General features: G+C 43.5%; 1 protein-coding gene across 1 annotated transcript in view; it reads right to left on the reverse strand.

The window, feature by feature from the left end:
- Adk (adenosine kinase) overlaps nt 1-24,971 on the reverse strand; it is a 418,246-nt gene that overhangs the window by 6,519 nt on the left and 386,756 nt on the right. The window contains exon 10 of the mRNA XM_036199883.1: nt 19,104-19,190. Coding sequence (XP_036055776.1) covers nt 19,104-19,190 — 87 coding nt within the window. The remainder of the gene's footprint in view (nt 1-19,103; nt 19,191-24,971) is intronic.

Here is a 24,971-nt window from a genome sequence, read left to right on the forward strand (position 1 = left end):
ACTATATAGCCTTAGACTCCTGGTCCCTCAGTCTCCATTTCCCAGGGGTTTGGATTATAGGTGCCTGCCGCCTCATCTAGCTGGTTTTTCCATTATTTTTATTTTTTTATTTTGATCCAGGTAGAGTGGTGCATGCTTGTGATCCTAGTCCCTAGGAGGCTGAGGGAGCGAGAAGGTCCAGTTCCAGGCTAACTTAGAAGACACAGTGAGACCGTGTCTCAACAACCACAACCAGACAACCCCCCACTGTGTTTACTTAAAAAGACACCCCCCCACCCCCAACAGAAGCGACAGTACAGGGCTTCTGTATTATACCCAACCCGGCCCTTGCTCTACTGTCTCAGCAGCCTCTGGTGCATGCTCACTCTCTTCAGAAAGCCACAGCATCGAGCCCAGCTCTGCAGCTCTGCAGCTCTGCAGCTCTGCAGCTCTGCAGCTCTGCAGCTCTGCAGCTCTGCAGCTCTGCAGCTCTGCAGCTCTGCAGCTCTGCAGCTCTGCAGCTCTGCGCTGTGGCTTTGGTTCTAGTTCTCTGGACAGGTACAAGGATCTAATTAATCATTTGCTTTTCAGACTGCCTTTGTCCCTGGCCCCACTCCAGCTTGTTCACTGAAGTTATCGATGCTTTTTATATGTAAGTAGTATCAAACTTCACACTGTACGGTAGTGACAAGTTAATTACATAGTTATTAAGAGATAATGTGGGAGTAGTAACACAAGTTATCATGTAATTACCTTTGTTCTTAAAGGCATTACCATGCAATTAAAGCAAACCTGATACGATATTTTAGCAAGCAATAGTACGGAACTCTTTCCTGTCTACATGTGTGCGCACACACACTGCTCTCTGTCATCTCTGGGTCAATTTAGTTTTCAGGTCTTTATTTTCTTTTTTAAAAAGACATCCGCCTTGTAGAAGATGGATGTGGCAGCTAATGTTTCTTAGTGGGTCCATGCTAGTCTGGGCCACTGAGTGAGACCCTGCCTTTATCTATCGTCTATCTACCTACCTACTTACTTACTTACCTACTTATCTACCTACCTACCTATCACTCATCTATCTATGAATGACAGGCTCTCTCTATAGTCCTGGCTGTCCTAGAACTTGCTATGAACTGGCTTAGGCTGGCCTTGAACTCACAGAGAATCACCCAGTTCTGGTGCTAAGACTAAAGGTGTGAACCACCATGCCTGGGGACCCTGTCTTACAAACAAACAACCATACAACCCTCCTAAAGAACCCAAGCAAAGATGCCTGCCCTGTAGTGCCCACTTTGGTGTTTTCTTACTGCCACTTGCTTCCCTTCTCACTGTCTGCACCCACAGACACCAGGGCCCAGCTGCCCCATGGCAGGGGAGGCTGTTAACTCACAGGCTCTATTTCTGGCAAGGTTGCATATCTGAATATCTAGGTACTGAGCTAAAAACCAAAGAATTCAAAGATGGATAACAGAGGGTTTGTCTTAGATTTTCTACTTCAGGAGAAAAAAAAAAATCTGTGTATTTGGAGACATCAAGAAGTGCTTCCTTGAGAAGGTGTCATGAGCAGGGTCTTGGGTGTTCTAAGAGATGGACATTACACCCAGAAGAAAGAGAAGGGGCCTTTTGGAGAGCAGTAATAGGTCACCTGTATTGAGGCCGTGACAAGAAATGCAGCGTGGAGAGTAGATGTCACAGACCTCCAGGGACGTGATACGGATCTCAGAGAGCCAGACAGCTGAGCTTCGGTTACAGCTGTCTGCTCAGGTCATTCTGGGAGAAGGAGAGTTTGAACTTACTAGGAGAGGGGATGTTACCAGCGAGATTTAGCAGGAGCCCTACAGCATTCCAGGATGCTGTCCCAAGCACTGTGCCTGGAGCAGCGGCTTGGATTGCATAAGCCCCACTACAGACCTTCTGTGAGTTTCAGGTTTGTACTTCAGTTGTGCAAAGTAGTTAAGCCTGGAAGAAGAGCAGTGAAGACGGAACTTGCTGCTAAGGTGAGGGGAAGGGACAGGGACAGAAGGTCACAGAGTTCTTTTAGATCACTGCAAGATCATGGACTTTTTGTGTAGCTCCAGTATGAAGCCAATGCAGATAGAACCACAAGAAAAAAATAACTGAACTTCCTCTTTTTTTTTTTTTTGCCAGAGTTGAGGACTGAACCCAAGGCTTTTCGCTTGCTGGGCAAGCGCTCTACCACTGAGCTAAATCCCCAACCCCACTGAGCTTCCTCTTAAATGATTATTTTGGCCATAAGAAAATGGAATGGAGTATAAGAAAGAGCGGACGGACATGGAGGTCAGTGAGGAAGCTTCAGTGAGTGGAAAACATGGGTCATATTGAAAACCATAGAAATGAGGAAGGCTATACAGGAAGTATGCAAATACATCTGTCTATAGAGCCTACCCACCTGCTGGTCATGCCCAGCATCACCGAGGGAGGTCAGCTGAAATGTTCTTGTACACGCCAATCAACTTAATTATCTACTGGACCAAGGAATGGCATCTGAGCCACCAGGGGTAAAAACCTTACGATCCTTCCAGCATTTCATGATAGCAGACTAAGAACCAGAATGATAAGCTGATGCTCTTCCAGAAGCCAGAACGGATGCAAAGTCATCCAGGAGGCGGGCTGTGAGACCGGAAGCAGACATGTAAGCAGCCCAATAGCTTTATCTAATGAAGACGTGTTCAGTACTACCTGCTGCTGACCCAGATCTATAGTCACCATCTGGCTCCACCCAGTGAAGACCTCCAGTTATGGTTCTTTTTTTTTTCCCAGAGCTGAGGACCGAAACCAGGGCCTTGCGTTTGCTAGGCAAGTGTTCTACCACTGAGCTAAATCCCCAGCCCCCAGTTCTGCTTCTTTTAAGAGGTGACAGTTACAATAGATAATGCTCTCTGTGGGTCACGTGCCTTATCAACATTTCATTTGACTTCAGAAAAATGCAAACAAGGTAGATACTCATCTTCATTTCTAAAGTTGAGGAAAATGGGGCTTAATGGTGTTAAACTATTTGTCCATACAGTCTTGTTTTTGCTTGTTTGTACTATGATAACTGAATACCTGACATATGATTATTGATAAAGAACAGCCATTGTGATTAATAGAAAAAGTGGGGAATCCTGGATCAAGCTGCTGCCATCTGGTTGGGTGAGGGCCTTCTCTTATTTCACATGGAGAGAGATGGGAAGGAAAAGGGAGAATCACAGCTTGGTTGAAACCTCTTTTAAAAACATTATTAGTATTATTGTTAGGTCCTGGGGATCGAACACAGGACCTGATGTAGGCTTGGCAAGCATTGTACTACTGAGCTACAACTATAGCCCTGAAGCTCCTTAACCCCACTCATGGACTAATCAGCCCGTTAAGGCCCTACCTCTTTTTTTTTTTTTTGGTTTTTTGAGACTGGGTTTCCCGCCTTTCCTGGAACTCACTTGGTAGCCCAGGCTGGCCTCGAACTCATAGACATCCGCCTGGCTCTGCCTCCCGAGTGCTGGGATTAAAGGTATGCGCCACCACCGCCCAGTTAGGCCCTACCTCTTAATACCATCATCCTGGCAATACTTGAATTTTGGAGGGGACATTTCATATTGGAACACTTTCCAAGTTAGTTAATGATGGGGCTGAAAATCAAACATTTATTGAGTTTTGGGTTTTTAAACTATATTAATTCATTTTATTTTTTTAAACACGAATGGATGTTTTGCCTGCATGTATGTATGTCTGTACCACATGCATGCCTAGTGCCCTTGGAGGCTAGAAGAGGTCACAGCATCCTTTGGATGTGGGGTTATAGACAGTTGTGAGCAGCATGTGGGTGCTGGGAATTGCATCTGGGTTCTCAGGAAGAATGGCAAATGCTCCTAACCACTGAGCCATCTCTCCAGCCTTCAGCTATTGTCTTAATGTCTAGGTTATAGAATCTTTGTGATTATGAGCTTCCTTATCTTCCTCAAAATTCTTTGCCTTGAAATGGGCTTCTGTTACTTTGCCAAGCTGGTTGGGAAGAGTACCCTGAAGCTAACCCGTGATGGCTGGCCCTACTGCATGTTCTCAGTGCTCATGGCTTCCTATCCGGCCGCCTTTCTCTACAAAGCAGAGTAAGTTTCTGTATTCAGGGATTCTGAAATGCACACATAAAATCTGAGCCATCAAGCCATCCTTCCTTTTTCCTGTCATTAAGCACTTTAATATAGAAGATGAGATCGAAATACAACTGTCAAAAGCCAATTTCCCTCTACACCCTCATAGGAGAGCGTCAGTCCTGGTGGCCCCTTCAATGAAACCAGGTCTCACAACAAGCTGCCTCACAGCTGAGAGATTTACCCTCAGTCAGTATCTGGCTTGGAATAGCATGTACAAATAAACATAAACATGGCACCAGTTCCAAGTCGAAGAACCCACAGCCTCCTTTGGTGTCTTTTTGACAGAAAGTCTGTTACTGCAGACTTGAGAACTAGCTGTCCCTAGATCTCATAATCTTCACCACTCAGGCAGGAGGAGGCAGTGCAAGACGTTTACTCTAAACACGAATAAATTATTGTAGACACGAGGAGACACGTTAAACGGTCAAATTTATTTCATGCTCATTGTTCTAAGTGAGCGACTGTCGCTTCCCCCACCCCCACTGTGATGTTTTTCTAACTGTTTGCAAGATGGCAGGTGGAGTGTTTACACAAAAGCCTTTCATGAGGCTTGAGGCTGATGCAGTTCCTTTGCTGTGGCTCAGCTTTGGTTTGATGTGCATTAACCTTAATCATTAAGATTACAATGAAAAGGCCTCAGAGATGGCTCACAGGGGTAAGCGCTTGCCACTCAAGCCTGATGACCTGAGTTTAATCCCTGGACCCCACACAAAAGTGGAGGGAGAGAACTGACTCCATAAAGCTGTGCTATGACCTCCACATGTACACTGTGGTGCACATGCGTGTACACACACACACACACACACACACACACACACACACACACACATACACACACACATGACTGAAGTGAAAAGCAAACATAAGTATCTTAGAATCTCCTTTAGTGAAAGTATTCAGCCAAGTGTGGTAGTTCCAGGTCAGCGTGGGCTATACAAACTGTCTGAAAACAAAAGAACCCTCACAAAACCCCAAAACAAGTCCCCCTCCAGTTCCAAACAAACAAAAGAAATACATTTAGAAACAAAACATGGTATAGGCATTTTTACACACTTGGTCATGGTGTAGGACAAAACATATGAGCATCTTAAAGATGCTAGCATATTTTTTCTGCCTTACCAATCCCTTAACGTTGATTTTTCAGGAAAATCATGTATAGCTCTCTGTCTTTGCATTGGCTTTGGCTCTGATGGGTCTAATTACCATAATGAGAAAAACTCTAAGAACCTGTAGTCATTACATTCATGCATTTAACAAGTCACAACCTTGGGGTCCTGTTCTACCTGAAGATGCTGTTCAAAGTTCCTAGTTATTATTAGTAGGAGAAACTTTTAATAAAAGCCAATTAGCTACAGAACCCCCCAGTGGTTAACTGATTTTAGGGGCTAAATTTCTGCTACTTCTAATTATCCTCTGATGGCTTTCTGTGGTGTCTCAGAACCACGACAGATGACAATGAAAAACTGCATTGAAATCCACCCACCCCGACACTGTGCTAAGCGCCAGCTTTTCCCTCTCCAAGTAAAATCAATACTCTGTTTGAGTCAACACGTTTACAGCTTTATTAGGATGTCTTGCTTGTTCTGTAACAGCTACTGGAAGCTGTGGTAACAAATCGACTCAACTCAGTTAAACCTAGAGAGCTGGGTAAGAGGCCCATCGATAAGGTTGTTATAAAAATAAACTGCAGGAGATCAGAGAGCAGGAGCAAACAGCCTGGTAAATGTCAATATTTCCCCTCACGGAGGAGGCCAGCCACAGTGAGATCATGTGCACAGTCCTTTTCCTCCCCTTAACGATGCTTCTTGTTTTAACTGGAGACCACGTTTCTACTTCCTGTGCACAGCTTCTCTGAATGGAATTTTTACTAATTCCCCTGTGGATCTGGAACAGGAGGTTGACAGAAATACTCACAATTTTTCATATTCAGATTCTTTCTTTAGAGAAATACTCTGGTCTTCAACTGACTTTATTAAATGACCTTAAGTCATTGGAATACTTGTGACAATACAGTCACCTTTTTACTAATGAAACTAAACTGTCAACATCTACATTTTGCAATTTCAGTAGAACATTCATTCTTGAAATAGTTTCCATGAGACTGATGTTGTGCCTTCAAAATTAGGCCTTGGGCATTCTTGCACTTCATAATGGCAAACACCGTTGGCTTTAGTGGAAGTATATGGGCAGTGTCTGTTTCCTATTAGGAGCAAGCTTGCATGGTGGGTATGGCTTTAGCAAACCAGGACTCAGATCCTCTCACAGGGATGTTCATAGGTTGCTTAAGGAACTAACATCTGGCAGGAAATTCCTACTTCCATTTGGCTAGCTCAGACCATCCAGATGTGAAAGTAATGGTTTCCTTGGACTGAGAAGAGCTCAGATGTAAACTTTCCTATTTTCTAATGCAGTCTACTCAGTAAAATTATGTTCTGTCTTCATACTGACCTCAACACAACTACCAACTAGTTATGAATTCATGTAACATATCCATATATTAGAAAACAATTTTCAAGGAAAAAGAAATCAACAAACATTGAGTGTTCAATTAACTTAAAAAGCTACTGTGTCTGCTAAGGTTAGGTCTGGCACAGCAGGTACTTATACAATGAAAACCAAAGTTTAACTGTGTGTTGATGCAAGAGCTGACCTGTACAGAAGTCAAGGAGAGCAGAGGTTCCCTTGTGATAGGCTAACCTAACACAGGCTCTCATCATAGAGCGTGTAACTGAGAAGTAAGGATATAATATACAGACACATGGTCTTTGTTCCAGTTACACTGAGAAGTCAGGATATAACATACAGACACATGGTCTTTGCTCCAGTTACACTGAGAAGTCAGGATATAACATACAGACAAATGGTCTTTGCTCCAGTTACACTGAGAAGTCAGGATATAACATACAGACACATGGTCTTTGCTCCAGCTATGGGAATGACTTCAGTGTCTAAGCAGAGACTCCTTGGTGCTTTTTCCTTCTTTGTTGTGGCTCTAAGTGGAAAGCTGTTTAGTTCTATTACTTGTTGCATGGGATGTTTGAATTAAGCCCAAATCCAGGGGATTAGGGATGTAAGTGCTTGCCCAGCATGAATGAAGTCCTGGGTCTGATCCCTGTACCCTATAAATTAGGTAGGTGGTGCACCTGTAATCCCAGCACTGGAGAAGCGGAGGCAGGAAGTTCAGGAGTTCAAGTTCCTTCTTGGCTACATAGTGAGTTTGACAACTTCTCATAGCAAGTTGATCCTAGATATTTAAAAGTACTAAATGACAAACACATTTTTAATTTGCCATTTTATGAGCCAGAAATAAAAACACATAGTTCCAAACTTTACAAAGGTTAATGTTGGCAGAATATGGTGGCACTCACCTTAAATCCCAGCACTTGCGAGGTAGAGGCAGGTAGATCTTTGTGAGTTTCAGGTAGCAGGGATACATAGGAAGATTATCTCAAAAAAAAAGTTAACTGGATAATTAAGTGAAACATAAACCAAGGGTCTGTGTTTATAGCTCAGGTTAGGGTTCTCATACATCTCACATACCTGAAGTGAGAAAAGCTTCTAATTTGGTAACTATATGCTGTGTGTGTGTGTGTGTGTGTGTGTGTGTGTGTGTGTGTGTGTGTGTGTGTGTTTATGGGGGGGAGATTCAGACCTCTGCTGGTGTTTTATTATGTGTATGTGTGTTTCCATGCTCATTCATGTAGGGATCTGAAGAGACCAGAAGAGGGCATCAGAGCCCCTGGAACTGGAGTTAGAGGCGGTTATGAGCCTTCTTATGTGGGTGCTGGGAATCCAACTTTGGTCTTCTGGCTGTCCTGGAACTTGATCTGTAGACCAGGCTGGCCTCAAACTCAGAAATATGCCTGCCTTTGCCTCCTGAGTGTTGGGATTAAAGGTGTGTGCCGCCGCCACCACCACCTAGCTGTTAAGATATCTCTCAGGTCCACAAAATTAACATTCCTAATAAACAAAGGATAATTTAACTCCTCCACAGGAAAAAGGACAAAATTTAAAACTGAATACAGGGTAGGGGAGACCCCCTCCCAAATAAAATGGAATACACTACCTTTATGAAAACGTATTAATTTGTCTCTATCTATACTGGTACAGACTGATTTAAGAACTCTGTTATTAAGTGGGGGACATGGCTTAATGTTTAAAAGTGCTTTCTGTACAAACAAGAGGACCAGGGTTCATATCCCCGGAACCCCCTAATTCAGGTGTGTGTGGCAGCTTACCTGTAATTCCAGCCTCAGAAGACAGAAATTAGATACCATTAGTGCAATCTGGCTAGCAAACTTGCTCTGGTTTTGACTGAGAGACTGCCATAAAGGGTAAGGCAGAAGAGTGGTGAAGGAAGACCTCAGTCTTGGACACACACACACACACACACACACACGCACACACGTTAGGAAAGAAAGACAAAACCTCAAAGCAATACAGCCAAAGACAATCAATCGACCCTCTGCTGTGGGTTGGGGACACAGAAAGCTCTGGGCTGGATCCCCAGCGTCGTGAACTGGGTGTGCGGGCACACGCCTGGGATCTTGGCATCTGGTGGTCAAAGGAAGAAGGTCAAAAGCTCAAAGACCCTCAGCTACACCGGCACTCTGAGGAGAGCCTGTGCTACATGAGGCTCTATTTTTTAAAATAATTTATTATTTTTTTTACTTTTTTTTTTTTCAGAGCTGAGGACCGAACCAGGGCCTTGCAATTGCTAGGCAAGCGCTCTACCACTGAGCTAAATCCCCAACCCCTAATTTATTTCTATTTTATGTGCATTGGTGTTTGTCTGCATGTCTGTCTGTGTGAGGGTGTAGGATCCCCTGGAACTGGAGTTACAGAGAGTGGTGAGCTGCCATGTGGGTGCTGGGAACTGAACCCAGATTCTCCAGAAGAGCAGCCAGTGCTCTTAAGTGCTGAGCCATCTCTCTAGGCCATGAGGCTCTATTTTTAAAAAGAGAAAAACAAAACCAACCAACAAAACAAAAAAAAACCCTGTTATATCAGAGGGTGGTAGTCTTCAGGCCAGTCTTTAGAAAAGCACGATGGTTATTACTCCTTACTCAGAATGGGAGGTGTGAGCTGGAGAGATGGTTCAGAGGTTAAGAGGTTCAGAGGTTAAGGCTGCTCTTCCAGAGCTCCTGAGTTCAATTCCCAGCACCCACATGGCAGCTCACAACTGTCTGTTGCTCCAATGCACATAAAATAAAGTTAAATAAATTATTTTTAAAAAATGGGAAGTGTGATGTGACCCAGTAAGAGAGCAAGAGTGGAGTAACTTGTGGGTTACACTTCGGGTTCACATACTGGCTTTGACAGTTGCTGCTGGACACATTACTTAATCTCATCACACTTGATGGTGGAGGGAACTGTCCAGCAGAGATTAGGCCAGTTTCCAATTCAGGCTTATCTAAATAAATGGAGGTAATTATGCATCAAAACCTGACAATGGATCAGGCAGATTATGGCACATTTGACTAGATCTGTGTGATAGCAGCTGGGATATCCACTTCAAGATTCAAACTATTTCCACTTGGTGAACTGATACTCCAAGTCAGGACGCTAACATGCATACATCTTGTCATGTCATAACTGTAAGCAAATGAACCTTAGTCATTTTAGTTACAAAGTTACCTCGGGTCCTCTGGCACTAAATAAAGTCTTTTCTTATTGTCATCATTTTCTTGGAGTAAACATCTCTTCATTGTCTTCAAATCCAGGAAAACTAAGGCTCACCAAATTTGAGCTTTGGTATTTGTGGTGGTCTGAACGAGAATGGCCCCCAGGGGCTCAAAGATCTGAATGCTTGGTCATCAGGGACTGGCACTACTTGAGAGAAATTGGGGGAGTGGCCTTGTGGGAAGAAGTGTGTCACTGGGTGTGGGCTTTGGGGTTTCAAAATCTCCAGCCAGACCCAGGGTCTCTTTCTTCCTGCTGCCTGTGGATCTGGATGTAGAAGTCTCTGTTACCTCTCCAGCACCACATCTGCCTGCAGGTCACCATGCTTCCCACCAATGGACTAAACCTCTGAAACAGTAAGCCAGCCTCTATTAAATGCTTGCCTTTAAAACAGTTGCCGTGGTCATGGTGTCTCTTCACAGCAATAAAACCCTATCTAAGACAGTGTATGATGCCCTTATATGATAATGGCTCATACCATTTTAGTCTTAAAAAATTCCCACCAGTGTAGGGTGGTGGTGGGTGGGGCATGCCTTTAATCCCAGCACTCAGGAGGCAGAGGCAGGTGGATCTCTGTGAGTTCAAGGCCAGCCAAGGCTGTTACACCGAGAAACCCTGTCTCGAAAAGGAAAGGAAAGAAAACAAAAATCCCACTAGATCAAGTCCTTTGAATTCCATTTTTTTAACAGTTGCTTCTAGATGGAAATCATGTAGGATATTAGATCTTTGAGAAAAAAAAATTGTCTATGAAAAATGTCAAACTTCAATCTAAAATTACTCTGCATCCCATTCTCTCTCTCTCTCTCTCTCTCTCTCTCTCTCTCTCCAATGCTGGGAAAGGATAATCTTGATTTTTTAAAAGACCCAAGTACTGCTCAAGCAGTCACAGGCCAGGTTCTTGAAGTTTGTACTCTGTTTAAAGATTATCTTCTTTCACTGGGTATGAGACATTTGCCAGGTGTGAATGTCTCTCTGTTCTCTGCATGAAGTTGGTCTAATATCTATGGTGACTTCCCCATTCCTAAAGACCAAGTCAATTCCATACCTCATTGGATACTTTAAAGATGTTTTTCCCTTAAGAAGTCAATCACAACAATACCCTCCTATAGTAGAAAGACAGGAAGGGTGGCATCACTACAAAATGCCTGTTCTGCAGTGGCTAGCTGTCATACAGGCCACCTTCAAGTAAGTCCCTAGAAGGCAGTGGTCATATAAAGGTTTTGATCTCTGAGTGCAAACATGGGGGAACAACGCACTGAATGGCCATCCCACCACTTTCCAGCTGTGTGAGCAGAGAAGCAAAGGAAGTTGGTGGCACACCAAAAACAGAGGAATTTAATTTTTCCTCTCCTGTGACTTTTCTGACAGTTCCATACACGTACATAATGTGTTCTGATCATTCACCTTCCTACCCACTCAGACCCTTCTCACTCTTGCTTAACGCCCTCCCACTTCCCAGCCGGCTCCCTCTACTTCTGTCTCTTTTTCTTTTCTTTGGTGGGGGGAATGGCCCACTAAGTTTAATGAGGGCTGCTTCCATGAGTAAGACTTAATTAAGGTAGATACGGAGCAGGAGTAACTGAGCAGTGGCTCAGGACTGAAAAGACCCCAGGAATTGTGCATCACGTCTTTGTATAAAACCAAGAAGCAGAAATTCAGGAGGGAAGACAAGGGCTGGCGAGACAGCTCCTCTGGCTAAGGTGCTTGGCAGCCAAGCCAGAGAACTGAGTACAGTCCCCAGGGAAAGTGACTCTGCCTGCCCTGAGCCAACGCACTGGGTCTGGAAACATTTTGAAAAAATCAAAGTCATTTTCTAAATACGAATTAGACAATGGAATTTTATTAGATGAAAAACAGAATAGTTATTTGCACTGTGGTCGCTAAGTGGCCTTAAGAGTTTTTTTTTTTTTTTTTAAACATATTATAGGCACTCTTTGAGGTAATACATTCCCTCAGTTAAAGCTATGAGGAGAATTTTGAGAATAAAAGTTCTCAGAGGTAGCACAGATTTTTAACTCTCAAAACACAATGCTCTAAACTGGGTGGTGGCGGCATACACCGTTAATCCCAGCACTCAGAGGCAGATGGATCTCTGTGAGTTCAAGGCCAGCCTGGGCTACAGAGTGAGTTGCAGGACAGCCAGAGATATGCAGGGAAACCCGGTCTCAAAAAACCAAAAACTAAAACCAAACCCCCAAACAAACAAACAAACCAACAAACAAAAACAATGTTATAAACTAGATGGCTCTTAGCCTTTCTTTGTGTCATCCTGTTCCCCTAAGAATCTTAGTTCTTGAGAGAGGCCCCCAGACTCTTATCTGAGGGCTACCTGGACATCATCTGGCACAGGTGTACTCCCTTTCTGTCTGGAGATGACTTGTAGGTTTGGTCCACACACAGTTCCCACAGAACATGTGACTAAGTCCTATTGGATTAACACAGGCTGGTATGGATGCCCAGTGGAAACACACTGCTTAGGCCCCTTCACATCGTTCGTATGATTTCTCCTCAGCTTCATTTACTGGGACTTTCACTGGGAACAATGACAGCGCTTGTCACAAAATGTTCTCAGTGTTTCCATTTGTTACTATGGCAGTGACAAGGAAGGTTCCAAATGAAAAGGCAGACCTGCTGTGACAACGCCAGCAAGACAACAAGGAAATGCCTCCTGACCTGGGAAATTAGGAAGTCATAGTTAGAGACTACAGAATTTCTCTGTTTCAAAAGGTGCAACCCTGACACTTGGCTTTGAGGGAGATTGTAAAAGGAGTGGTTTCATGACTGAGAAATCAAAGCACTGAAGGTCTCCAAACAGAACAAGGAGGTGTGCTTGTCGAGGCGAAGGAATCTGGTACACACACTAAGCCTTGGAGATGGAACTGTGAATTTAATCATCTGTGTACACGGGGGTACTCACAAATTATAGATGAGAGTCCATGATCTAAATCATATCTCTTTCCCCCCCCATTTTAAAAATTATATTTGTGTTTTAATTTTACACATCAGCCATGGGTTCCCCTGTCCTCCCCCCTCCCACCTCCGCCCCCACCTTCCCCCCTCCCCTCCCCTCCATTCCCATGTCCTCCAGGGCCAAGACTCCCCTGGGGATTCATTTAAACCTGGTGGATTCAGTACAGGCAGGTCCAGTCCCCTCCTTCCAGGCTGAGCATGTGTCCCTGTGTAGCCCCAGGTTCCAAACAGCCAGCTCATGCACTAAGGACAGGTCCAGGTCCCACAGCCTGGGTGCCTCCCAAACAGTCCAAGCCACTCAACTGTCTCACTTATCCAGAGGGCCTGATCCAGCTGGGGGCTCCACAGCCTTTAGTTTACAATTCATGTGCTTCCGTTCGTCTGGCCTTTCGTCCCAGTGCTTTTTCCAATCCTGGGCTCAACAATTCACACTCCCACAGTCCCTCCTCCTTCTCGACAACTGGACACAGAGAGCTTCACCTGGGGCCTGGTTGAGGATCTCTGCATCCACTTCCATCAGTCACTGGATGAGAGTTCCAGCCTGACCGTCAGGGTGTTTGGCCATCTGATCACCATACTAGGTCAGATCAGGCTTTCTCTCGACCATTGCCAGCAGTCTACAGAGGATGCATCACTGTGAACCTCAGGGAACCTCTCCAGCACTCTGCCCACTCCTGTTCTCATGTGGTCCTCATCCATCATGGTCTACCATTCCTTGTTCTCCCTTTCTGTTCCTGATCCAACTGGGATCTCCTGCTCCCCCAAGCCTCCCTTCCCTCAAACCTTGCCCTTCATTTCTCCCACTCTCGTCCAGGTTGTTCATGTAGATCTCATCCATTTCTCTCTCATTGGGAGATCCCTGGGCCTTTCCTAGGGTCCCGTTTTCTAGGTAGTCTCCCTGGAGTTGTGTTTACTAGATGTAAAACAAAGATGACTAGACTGCTAAGTCATATCTCTTAACTGGCTAAATGAAACACGTGGCAGTTTGGTACTGAGTTATTTAATTAGCACAAGGTAGCTAGAGTGATGCTTTAGCAAAAACCTTGAAATTTATGAGAAGAAAATTATTGTACTTCAGAGAGTTAAATCACCACCATACTTTGTAAACTGAAATACAGATATGCAAAGTCACACAAGACAGAAATACTCTTAGGCCAGCAAAACTTGAAAGTAACAGGATGAATATATTATCTGTCTAAAGATAGAATGCGTCAATCAGAAAGGAGATATGTTAATCAGGCAACGAGGCAAAGAGAAAGAAACTATTTAGTAATGTAAAAGTTGCCACTGCCTCTCCATTTATGTCAAAGATGGGGGTTTAACAGCGGGCTTACTTCTAATCCCAGGAGGAAGGCTCTTGCTGATACGGAGATGGGAACCTGGGGTTTCAACCAATAAGTTTATTTATTTATTTTCAAGACGTAAAACCATTTCTGTTTTAAGATAGATTTGTCAGGTAGCTTATCTAGGTGCAATTAAACAGCTGCTTTATACAGCCCCTGTTTGGACTTCATGATTACCAAGGAGGTTTATGATCTGGCTTTGCCTGTCTCCTACTGCAATCAATTCTACTGCTCAGTAAGAAGCTCCTGCCCAGAGTCCCCATGCAGCTCTTCCATTCCACACTTTCAGTTTCTTCCTTTGCTGCAACAAACTTACCTGGAGTCTTCTGCATCTTATCAGACAACAAAAGGCCCCCTTCGGTAAATGAAGTCATTTTATTCAGTTTCTCTTCAGCAAGCCAGTGCTTGTGAGGAAGGCTGGCCTGTGGCTCTTAGCTTTAATGAGATCTCTCTCAAATCTGTTTCCAGAAGTATCCAGAGCAGTGACTGGATTGTCAGAGGTTTGGAACCAGACCCTGCGACTGTGCAGCACTGGACTACAGCATGCTCCTCAGTTTCTCTTTGCCTTGATTCTCTTGTGTACTTTTTGTTGTTGTTGTTGTTGTTGTTTTTGAGACAGGGTTTCTCTGTGTAGCTTTGCTGCCTGTCCTGGATCTCACTCTGTAGCCCAGTCTGGCCTCGAACTCACAGAGATCAGCCTGGCTCTGCCTCCCAAGTGCTGGGATTAAAGGCGTGCGCCACCACCCGGCCTGATTCTCTTATTACTAAACCAGGGTTAAAAATAACCAGTCTTGGAGGACTGCATGTCTGAAGCCAGCTTGAGTTACACAGTAAGTTCAAGTCCAGCCTGAGTTTCAAAAATACATGGTCTGGGGGCCAGTGAGATAGATCAGTGGGTAAAAGTGTTTGGTGTCAAGCCCAATAGCCTGAGTTTGATCCCCAAAACTCATGTGGTGGAAGAAAATCCCAGCTCCTGCAAGCTGCCCTTTGACTTCCAGATGTGTCCCAAGACACGTGGTTGCCCAGACACATACATACAAACAAGAAAATAGGGAAATGTAAAAAAACAACCAGAAGTAAGGTCTTGGGTGTAGCTCAGTTGGTAGAGTGCTATTTAGTTGACGTAAGGCCTTGGAGTTGGATTCCCAGCCCTTCACAAAATACAGCCTTCCCTACCCCAAGCTAGATATGGTAGAAAATAAAGGTTATCTACTGTTACTATTATAAAGTGTGACTCCCATACACACACACAATGTGCTAACTATATGAATATTCCACTGATAACTGACATTAGGGTATTATCTCATTTGAATACCTAGTGTTTTAACACTGGGAACTCATCAGAGTAGGACTTTTGTTTTTAAACACAGAGTTATCCAGTAGCCCTGCTGGCCCTGAACTCACTATGTAGTCAATAGACCTTGATCTTTTGAACTCCTGAGCCTTCTGCTTCTACCTACTTCCAATGTGTTGGTATGATAGGCATGTATAGCTGCTATTTTATGTGGTGTTAAGGATTGAACACACATGCAAAGTGAATACTCTACCAATTGGGCTACATCCCAAGCTCCAGAGTAGGTTTATAGTAAGAAAAATGGCTACTAATTCCAGGATTACCAATGACATATATTTAATTTCAGCCTGCCTTCTAGTCTCCCGACACGTTATGTATTTTATTTTTATGTATGTGAACCACCTGTGTGAAGATGTTCTCCAACATATGAGGAAGTTGGATCCCCTGGAGTTGGAGTTCCCTACTAGGCAGCTGTGAGCAGAGCAACATGGATGCTGGGAACTGAACTCAGACTCCCTGGAAGAGCAACAAGTATCCTTAATTGTTGGGCCATCTCTTCAGCCCCTTATCTTGGTTTCTTTTATATAGGGCTTCACTGTGTATCCCAGGTTGGCCCTGGATTTGCAAAGCTCCTGACTCAGCCTTCTGAGTGCTGAGTTATATATGTGTGTGCCTCCATGCCCACCTTACTTTCTCTATTTTTATATTAGCAATGTGTTGTGGAATCTAGTGCTAGGAGTCTGGTTCTGCCAGAAATGGAGTATGTTGAGAAAGCTGTTCTTATTCACAGGGGGTCAACAGAATGTAGCCTCTGGGGGGAATTGGGGAGGCTGTTTTCAGTTTAGCTGGAGAACTACAGAACAGTTATCATCATCATCATCATCATCATCATCATCATCATTTTAAAGTGTTACTTTTTGAAAAAGTAAAGCCTGTATATAATTTATAAAAGCCAACCTACAGGGCTGGAGAGATGGCTCAGAGGTTAAGAGCACTGCTTGCTCTTCCAAAGGTCCTGAGTTCATTCCCAGCAACCACATGGTGGCTCACAACCATCTATAATGAATTCTGGTGCCCTCTTCTGGTCTGCAGGGATATGTGCAAATAGAACACTGTATACATAATAAATAAATAAATCCTTAACAAACAAACAAACAAATCCAACCTACCCACTCTCTGTCCCATCATTAGAAATGTCTCTGTAGGAAGGCACTGTTGGTATGCTGCTCGCACAAAGCCCGTGTTAGACTCCTGGCAACAGCCCAAACGGTGGCCTATACCTGTAATCTCATTACTCAGGAGGCAGAGGCAGGGGAATCCGTAGTTCAAATTACCAAGTAAGTTCAAGGCTTGTCTGGGATACTTGAGACCATTTCAAAACAAACCAACCAGAACCCCTAAAGACTTCTTTCTTTTATATTTATCTAACAATACCCCAGAATAAACATGACATGGATATAAGAAAGGCTTAAGGACTAGTGAGATGACTCAGCGGGTAAAGGTGCTTGATCCTAAGTCAGAGGATGTGAGTTCGAGCCCAGTAACCCTGTAAAATATGCTGGAATGAGAGAACTAATTCCCACAAGTTGTCCTTTGACTTCTATACATACTCTGTGGCCTGAGTATGCCCACTTCCCATGATAAACAAACAAATAAACAAATGTCAAAAAAATACAACAAGCTAGGCGGTGGTGGCACTTGCCTTTGATCCCAGAACTCGGGAGGCAGATCTCTGAGTTCGAGGCCAGCCTGGGCTATAGAGTGAGTTCCAGGATAACCAAGGCTACACAGAGAAACCCTGTCTCAAAAACAAACAAACAAACAAACAAACAAACCAAAGCAGGCAGGAAAAAACAAACAAAAGCACAGTAAAACACCAGGCTTTAGACCTAACGGCAGCACCGACTTTTCGGGTGCAGCTCAGTCAGTCATCACTCTCAGCACCGTCTGAGTGCTCCAGCTGGTTCTGGAGAAAAGCCCCTCCCTCACAGTCTCTCTGTTCTCCTTAAGCATCGGTGGCGCTGCATGCAGCGGGCTATCTGTAATGTACCCTGTTGTTGCAGGGCTGGGAAGCCCAGATCATCAGGGCCAGAGGTAGTAATTAGGTCACTGTCGTATCTGTGACAGCCTCATTACACTTCCCACTAAATGTCAAATAAATAGAATATGTATCACCTTGAAGAGTTAAAGTACTTGGAAATCTGCATACAGGACACAACTGTACAGGCTTCTGGACTAAAATGCCTGGCTTAAATAATTTCCAATCAGAAAATCACTATGGTTTTCTTAATGTATTATGCAGTACGGCTTAATTCTGAATAAAATATTTTTAGCTTACAAAGATTTACAGCTCTGAAGAATATGGAATAAGAAAATTAGCTGTGGATTACTCTAATATTATCACTGATGAAGCCTTTCAGCGCAAGGAAACCCAAACCAAGCATGAAATGGGGTATTGTCTGTTGTTTGCACTTTCCTAAAGACTCCAGGGGCCAGGGAGATAGCTCAGAAGGTGCTTCCTGCTAAGCCTGATGATCCTAGCTGGTCCTTGGCACTTAGACTTGGAAAGCAGAACTGACTTCCAAAGGTTGTCCTTGACCTTCACTTGCACACAGTGGCATGTGTGTTCGTGTAAGTGCAACATATATCCACACATAATAAACATTATAAGAAAGAATAATAAAAGCTCACTGGATCAAAGAAAAAAGAAAATGAGGTATGGGTACCTGTTTATACCCTAACGACTGGGTATAAGAAATTCCAGAGAAAGAAAAATGAAACACCTTCATTGGTAAAAAGATCACTGAAGTGAAAAATACTTTCAAAGAAATGCTGCATTACAAGCATCCACAGATTTAGCATATCCCATGACTCACATCACTCTTCAATAGCCGGTGGTAACAGTCAACCCCTCTGGTCCTTCAAACTGTTTTTAGCCTTGTCTCATTTACCAAGAGAGACTCCTGTGGGCTGGCACACAGGCTCTAAAGCTTTCCAGAGACACTGCCTGGCTTCACTGCCCTGAACTTAGAGTAATTCAGAATTACAAACTTCCCTGTCCTGATCTCATTTTTGAGGATTTACTCCCCAAATGATTTCATCCATATCAAATTTGCTCCTTTGTTTTGTTTGCTTGTCAAGACAGGGTTTCTCTGTGTAGCCCTATCTGTGCTGGAACTGTTTAACTCAGAGATCCGCCTGCCTCTGCCTCCTGAGTGCTGGGATTAAAGGCGTGCACCACCACACCCGGCTCAAATTTGCTCCTTCTTACTGAGCCTGAATTAGTAAAATTAGTAACCCTTTCTAAGTCTCTCTCTCTCTCTCTCTCTCTCTCTCTCTCTCTCTCTCTCTCTCTCTCTCTCACACACACACACACACACACACACACACACACACACACACACACGCACACACCAGCCACAGAGGCCTGATGGACTATCTACCAGCTGTGACTTGTTTTGCACTATTCTGACACAATTACTCTGATGATCTTTGCCAAACACATAACCTTCCTGTAGTAAAGTCCCCTTGTAATACAAAGACGGTAGCAGATGGAAGAAGCACCAGGAGTAAGTTACTTAAAGAAAGAAATGAAAGGTTTTGAAATTAGTAAGTTTTGGCTTTTGGCTAGAGACCAGGGTTAGGACGTGTGACTTATGAGTAAACATGGAATAAGTAAATCTGTACCTCCAACAAATGCATCTCCGGCTCCATTGGTGTCAACGATTTCTTTCTGGTTTTGATCCAAGACAGCAAAAGCAGTGACTCCATTTTCTGTAATGAAAGAAGAAGAAAGGTAGACTAACATCTCTTTGTAATGCTCAGTACATAACATCACCAGGCAAAGCTTGACACTCCTGGAGTTTTGGCTACTCAGAGAAATTAGCCTGTATTCTGTGACAGCGGCCTTGGGAACCAAGGTGCAAAGCAACACTTCCTGTAATTTTCAACATTAAGATAGAGTGTGTGTCTTACTAAAGCCACACCCAGATAGTTCATGTTCCTGGGAATGATTGGAAATGGTAGCAGCACTCTTTTTTGGACAGTTCAAGTGAATGAACAGAAACTGTGAGCTAAAGGAAGTTAAGTGTGGACTAGATCACGAGCCCTAGTAATCTTCAATTTGCTTGGGTTGCTGGCAGTGAAATAAATCTTGGATCCACTGAAAGAGCTTCACATTTTAAAATGTAAATAATTAGTCTTGAGTACCTTTCTACAGAAAAATCATAGTGGCACACTTCATGTCAATGTCAAGGATTACTGCTCTTATAGTTGGTTTATTACAGATAACCTAATGTGGTCATCATCTGCCAACTGCCCAGCAGCTACCACAGAATGCACAAGCAGAACAGTGGGAACAGTGTGGTCTGGAGGAGGGCTTGCTCTTCTCCCTACAGAGGAACCTCATCCAGGACTCTAAGCTTGGCCCATGACAGCTGTCAAGTACTTTGATGAAATCTGGCCAGGAGGACATCTGCAAATGATTGTATAGTGTTTCCTTATTGTACTTATTGAATTTCTGAAGTCACAAATTTGCATCCTATGGAGACAGACTTGGATAATGACTTGCAAACTTCAATCTCACCTCACATCAAAGAGGAAGTAGGAGATCTTAAAACATTAAGAAAGAGCTTACTGAGAAAAGGTCTTAAGAATTAAGGTGTGTGCCTGCTTTGCACATGTGTGTAGCATATGAGTGCAATCCCAGCACCCAGGGAGCAAAGGCACAAGTTAGTATTAGGAGTTTGAGGCCAGCCTGGCCTATAACGAGACCCTTCCTTTTGTTGTTACCAGGACAGGGCCATACTCTACAGACTGGCCAAAAAGTAGCAGTGCTTCCTTTCTGAATATCCCATCCTCCAAGGTCTGGGATTACAGGTGTGCATTACCATTCCAGCTCATAGAGAGATTCAACACAATAGACTCAGGTGTGTTGAAGACAAAATGATCCTCCTGAGTGAGTGTGGTAGAGTATGCTGTGGTCGCAGCGCTGCAAAGACCAAAGGTGGGAGGATCTTGGGTCGGAGGCCAGTCTAGGCTACGAAGTAAGACTTTTTTTTTATAAAACCAACCAATGAGATTGATCTCAGAAATGCTGATATTCAACAGGACTCGAGTACTTAGCAAGTCAGTGAACCTGTGGTCCAGCGGCTCCAGCCTGTGGCCTCATGGGACATATGCTCCTATGTCCCAGCCCAGCACATTTGCAGATGACAAAGTCGCACTGCAGTGACAAAAGATTGGACAACCCTGAATGCTACAAACCCGGGATTATCTATTCGATTCTAATTGACATTGGTAAGATGACTCATGAACCTAATCTTAACACTTGGAATGCTGAGTCAGGAGGACCACAGAGGCCAGCCTGGGCTACAACAATGAGTTTAAGATCAGCCTGGGCTACATAGTAAAACCTTGTTTCAAAAACAAACAAAAAATTTGAAGCAACTAAACTTTGCACACTTTGTAACTCTAGAGCCTACATGGCAGTTAACAGGATTGTAATTAATTGGATGTTATGGTATAAATATAGAGGTTTAGTGTTTCTAGGGAGCATACAGTACATATGGTTGCACAGGCAGAGAAAAATAAGAGATGCAAGCAGACTTTATTAGAAATAATTGGGAAAGGGCTGCAGTCTGATTTAAGAAGAGGTCTATAGCATAAATATTTACAGAGAAATCTGGCTTTATTGCTTTCAAGACACATTCTCCAGGGGACGAACTGCAAGCCTAGAGCAATGGGCACTGACTAAGGAGAGTGAAGGGTGTTAGTGACAGTTACTATTAACAATGGGGTCACAGTAGGTGATAACAAGACACGTCCGTAAAATACTTTGAGTAATAATTAATTGTAGAAAAACAGGGGCAAGGGAGAGGGCTTGGTTGGTAAAGTGTTTGTCTGGCAAACATGAGGACTGAGTTTGATCTCTGAAACCCATAAAAAGCCAGCACTCCTACTGGGAAAAGCTGATGGGCCAGGGAGCAAAAACTGGAGAGATGCTGTATTCTCAAGATGGAAGGTGAAAAATAACCCATCAAAGCTGTCCTCAGACCTCTACATGTGTACACCACCCAACCAACTGAGAGACACAGAAAACACAAAACCTAAAACAAAACGAAGCTGGCAGTGGTGGCACACACCTGTAATCCCAGCACCTGGGAGGCAGAGGCAGGGGGATGTCTGTGAGTTCCAGCGCAAACAAGACTACAACACTGAGACCTAGTCTCAACCCTTCCCCCTACACACATAAACAACAAACCAACAAACTAAACCAACCAACCAAAAACCCACCCAAAAACAATGTAGGGGAGGGGGGGAAGGGATCAGAGGCCCCACCCTGTCTCTGAAGAGCTACAGGTAGTCATGGTTACTGCAGAGTAGAGGACTCATTTTCTGCAGTGGTATATAGCTGCTGGCAAGTTACCCATGCTCTGGTGATACCCTAGACTCACGCTCATGCAAACAATCCTAATTAAATTCAGCCAGAAATAACACACAACAAAAAATGCACAACAAAACAAGATAAAACAAAAAGAAATACCCTCCCTCCCCTAGACAGGGTCTCATTGTGTAGCCATGGCTGTCCTGGAACTCACTACGTAGGCCTGGCTAGCATTGATTCTCCTGCCTCTGCCCCTGAATCCTGGGATTAAAGGTGTGTATGTAGCAGGACAGCAGGCAAGAAATACCTTCTGATATTTTCTCATAGGCTGGCACTAGGTTGATTATAGTTACTTTTAAAGAATATATTTTAAACTTTATTTTATGTGCATTGGTGTGAGGGTGTCAAATCCCCTGGAACTGGAATTACAGATAGTTGTGAGCTGCCATGTGGATGCTGGGAATTGAACCTGGGTCCTCTGGAAGAGCAGCCAGAGCTCTTAACCGCTGCGCGCGTGTACACACACACACACACACACACACACACACACACACACATTTCCTAAGGTGGTGGATTCCTAACCTGCACAGGCACACACATATACATTCACATACACATAAAAAAACTAAACACACAAAAAATCTTCCCTCAAACACAGAGTGGGCCAGCAAGATGTTTTTGATGTTAAAGGAGCTTGCCACCAAGCCTGATGACCTGAGTTCCCTGTGTCTTGCAGAATGGATGGAGAAAGCTGACTCCTACAAGTTGTTTGCTGACCTCCAGACATGAGCCATTCTCTATGTTATGATCAAATACTTCTATTCAAGAGCTTGCAAGGCCAGGCATGATGGTGCATGCCTTTGATCTGAGTACTTGGGAGGCAGAGGCAGGTGGATCGCTGTGTGTTTGAGGTCAGCCTAGTGTATATAGCTAGCTCCAGGACAGCCAAGGTTACATAGTGAGATTGTCGAAAACAAACAAACAAAGGAGCTCACAAGGACTAGGCTGAGAGGATAGTGGTATGTGATGTGAGGATGAGAAGTTGGGAATAACTGCAAATGTTCATAGAGTATCTTTTTTTAGTAATAAAAATGTTCACAATTGGTTAATGTAATAATTGCACAACTGTCAACATAAGAATAACTCTTAGAATATATACTTGAAATGAATGAGTTGTATGCTATGTGATGCCTCATTGGAGGTATTAAAAAAGACATCATAATATCCAGGCTACTCTGAACACATGAAGCTCTTTCTTTATATCTGACTGTTGCATCACAGTCAGTTGTATGGACACACTATCATGTATTTCCCAGTCCTTCACTGATGGACTTGCTGGTTATTTTAAATCTTTCTTTATCACACACACTGCTGCAAAGCATTCAAGCTTTTATCTTTAACACCACTTGAATTTAATTATTACATTTAATAGCCAAGTCAATGATGTCATCCCTACTTTACCCAGGGAACTGACACAAATAAACCAAGTTGTTGTACTAATAGCACGAAATGCGCCTTAACGAATAGGGAAGAAACAAGAAGGCAGGAAATGCTTCTTCTCACTAGGACGCACACATCAGGATATGAGCAAAGACACCCTGCTCAGACTGCCCTAATAAACAGGGTAATGAAACAGATGACAAACTCTTCTAATAATAGAGATTTATAGAACAATCCTAATTAACAAGGACTTTGGGGAACAAGGAGCTCTGAGTTAATTTAATTTTCTGGTTAACTAAAGAAAAAGCAGAAAGTCTTTTTAGTTGGAAATTCTTCTAAATGTATTAACATAATATATTAATATTCCATGACATCCCTGTTTTAATTAATTTATGGAACTCAATGAAAATTTTCTTTGAGAACAGAAGCTCTTACAGCACATCTGAATATCACTGTCTTGAACATCAATTCTTCCTGTAGTTCTCAAGGAATAAGTCTTTCCTGAGAAGCAGCTGAGTAGAGTGGTGGGAATGTTGGTCTAAAACCAACTATGATTTATGTCTGGTTTGGACTCAGCTCCTTTATTTAATACAGAAGATTAATCAAAAGCCGTCTCATGTGATGGACATGTCAATGGTGAGGACCAAACTCCGGCTTTTATGTGGCCTACATGCTATCAGGGCAGGCACTAACTATTCAAGTAACAGAAGAATGAATAAGACATCTACTGAGTTACGTCTCAGAAACGGTGAAACAGCACACCAAGAGCAGCATGACAGAGCAGGAGAGTAAGATGTGTTGTTTGAGTTGAGCTGAGGAAATGCTGTTTTCGTGACAAGGAGGAAGGGCTGAGGTGCAGAGGCTGTGGGCCAGCAACATGCTTGATGTAAACATAAAGTAGGCTCTGTAACTGGAGTACAGTGAGTACAAATGTTTGTTTTGGTTTGTTTGTTTGTTTGCTTTTTGAGACGTGGGTTCTCTGTATAATTCTGGCTGTCCTGGAACCCGCTCTGCAGACCAGGCTGGTGGTCTTGAATTCACAGAGATCTGCCTGCCTCTGTCTCTCGAGTGCTGGGATTAAAGGCGTGTGCTACCAGGGCCTGGTCCAAATGTCTGTTTTTATTGTTGCTTTTTGGTCTTTTTAATTTGTTTTTGAAGCTCAAGGGCAATTTTACTAGAATTTGAAAGAAACACCCAATGGTAGGCAACCTGTGGGTCTTAAAAGCTGCCTGAGAACAGAGTGAAGGGAAAAGAGCCATTTTAAGCTGGGATGGAGGCCAGACACATGTCTGACAAGCAGCCAAGGCAAGAAGAAAGATCATGGATGCCCCAAATCTTGGGAAAATCAGCCAGGTGTGGTGACACATGCCTTTAATCCCAGTACTTACGAGGAAGAGACAGGAGAATCTCTTAGTTCAAGGCCAGCCTGGTCTACAGAGTGAGTTTCAGGACAGCCAGGGCTACAGAGGGAAAAAAAATCTTGGGGGAAACCAATCTATTAGGGAAAATATACTTAGAAAAGAATAAACCAGATTTTTTCTCAATAATTCAGAAAAGTGGGCAGACTTACAAAACCACATGGCTGTGGACAGAAGCTACTGCCTTTTCTTTTTTTCTTCTTGAGCTAGGTTCTTGCTATACAACCCAGGCTGGCCTGGAACTTACAGGGATTAGCTACTATCCCCACCCCAAAACTATGGAAGTATGGTAAAAGATATCTATTTTCTATA

The sequence above is a fragment of the Onychomys torridus genome, chromosome 9, assembly GCF_903995425.1.
Source record: "Onychomys torridus chromosome 9, mOncTor1.1, whole genome shotgun sequence".
NCBI lineage: Eukaryota > Metazoa > Chordata > Mammalia > Rodentia > Cricetidae > Onychomys > Onychomys torridus.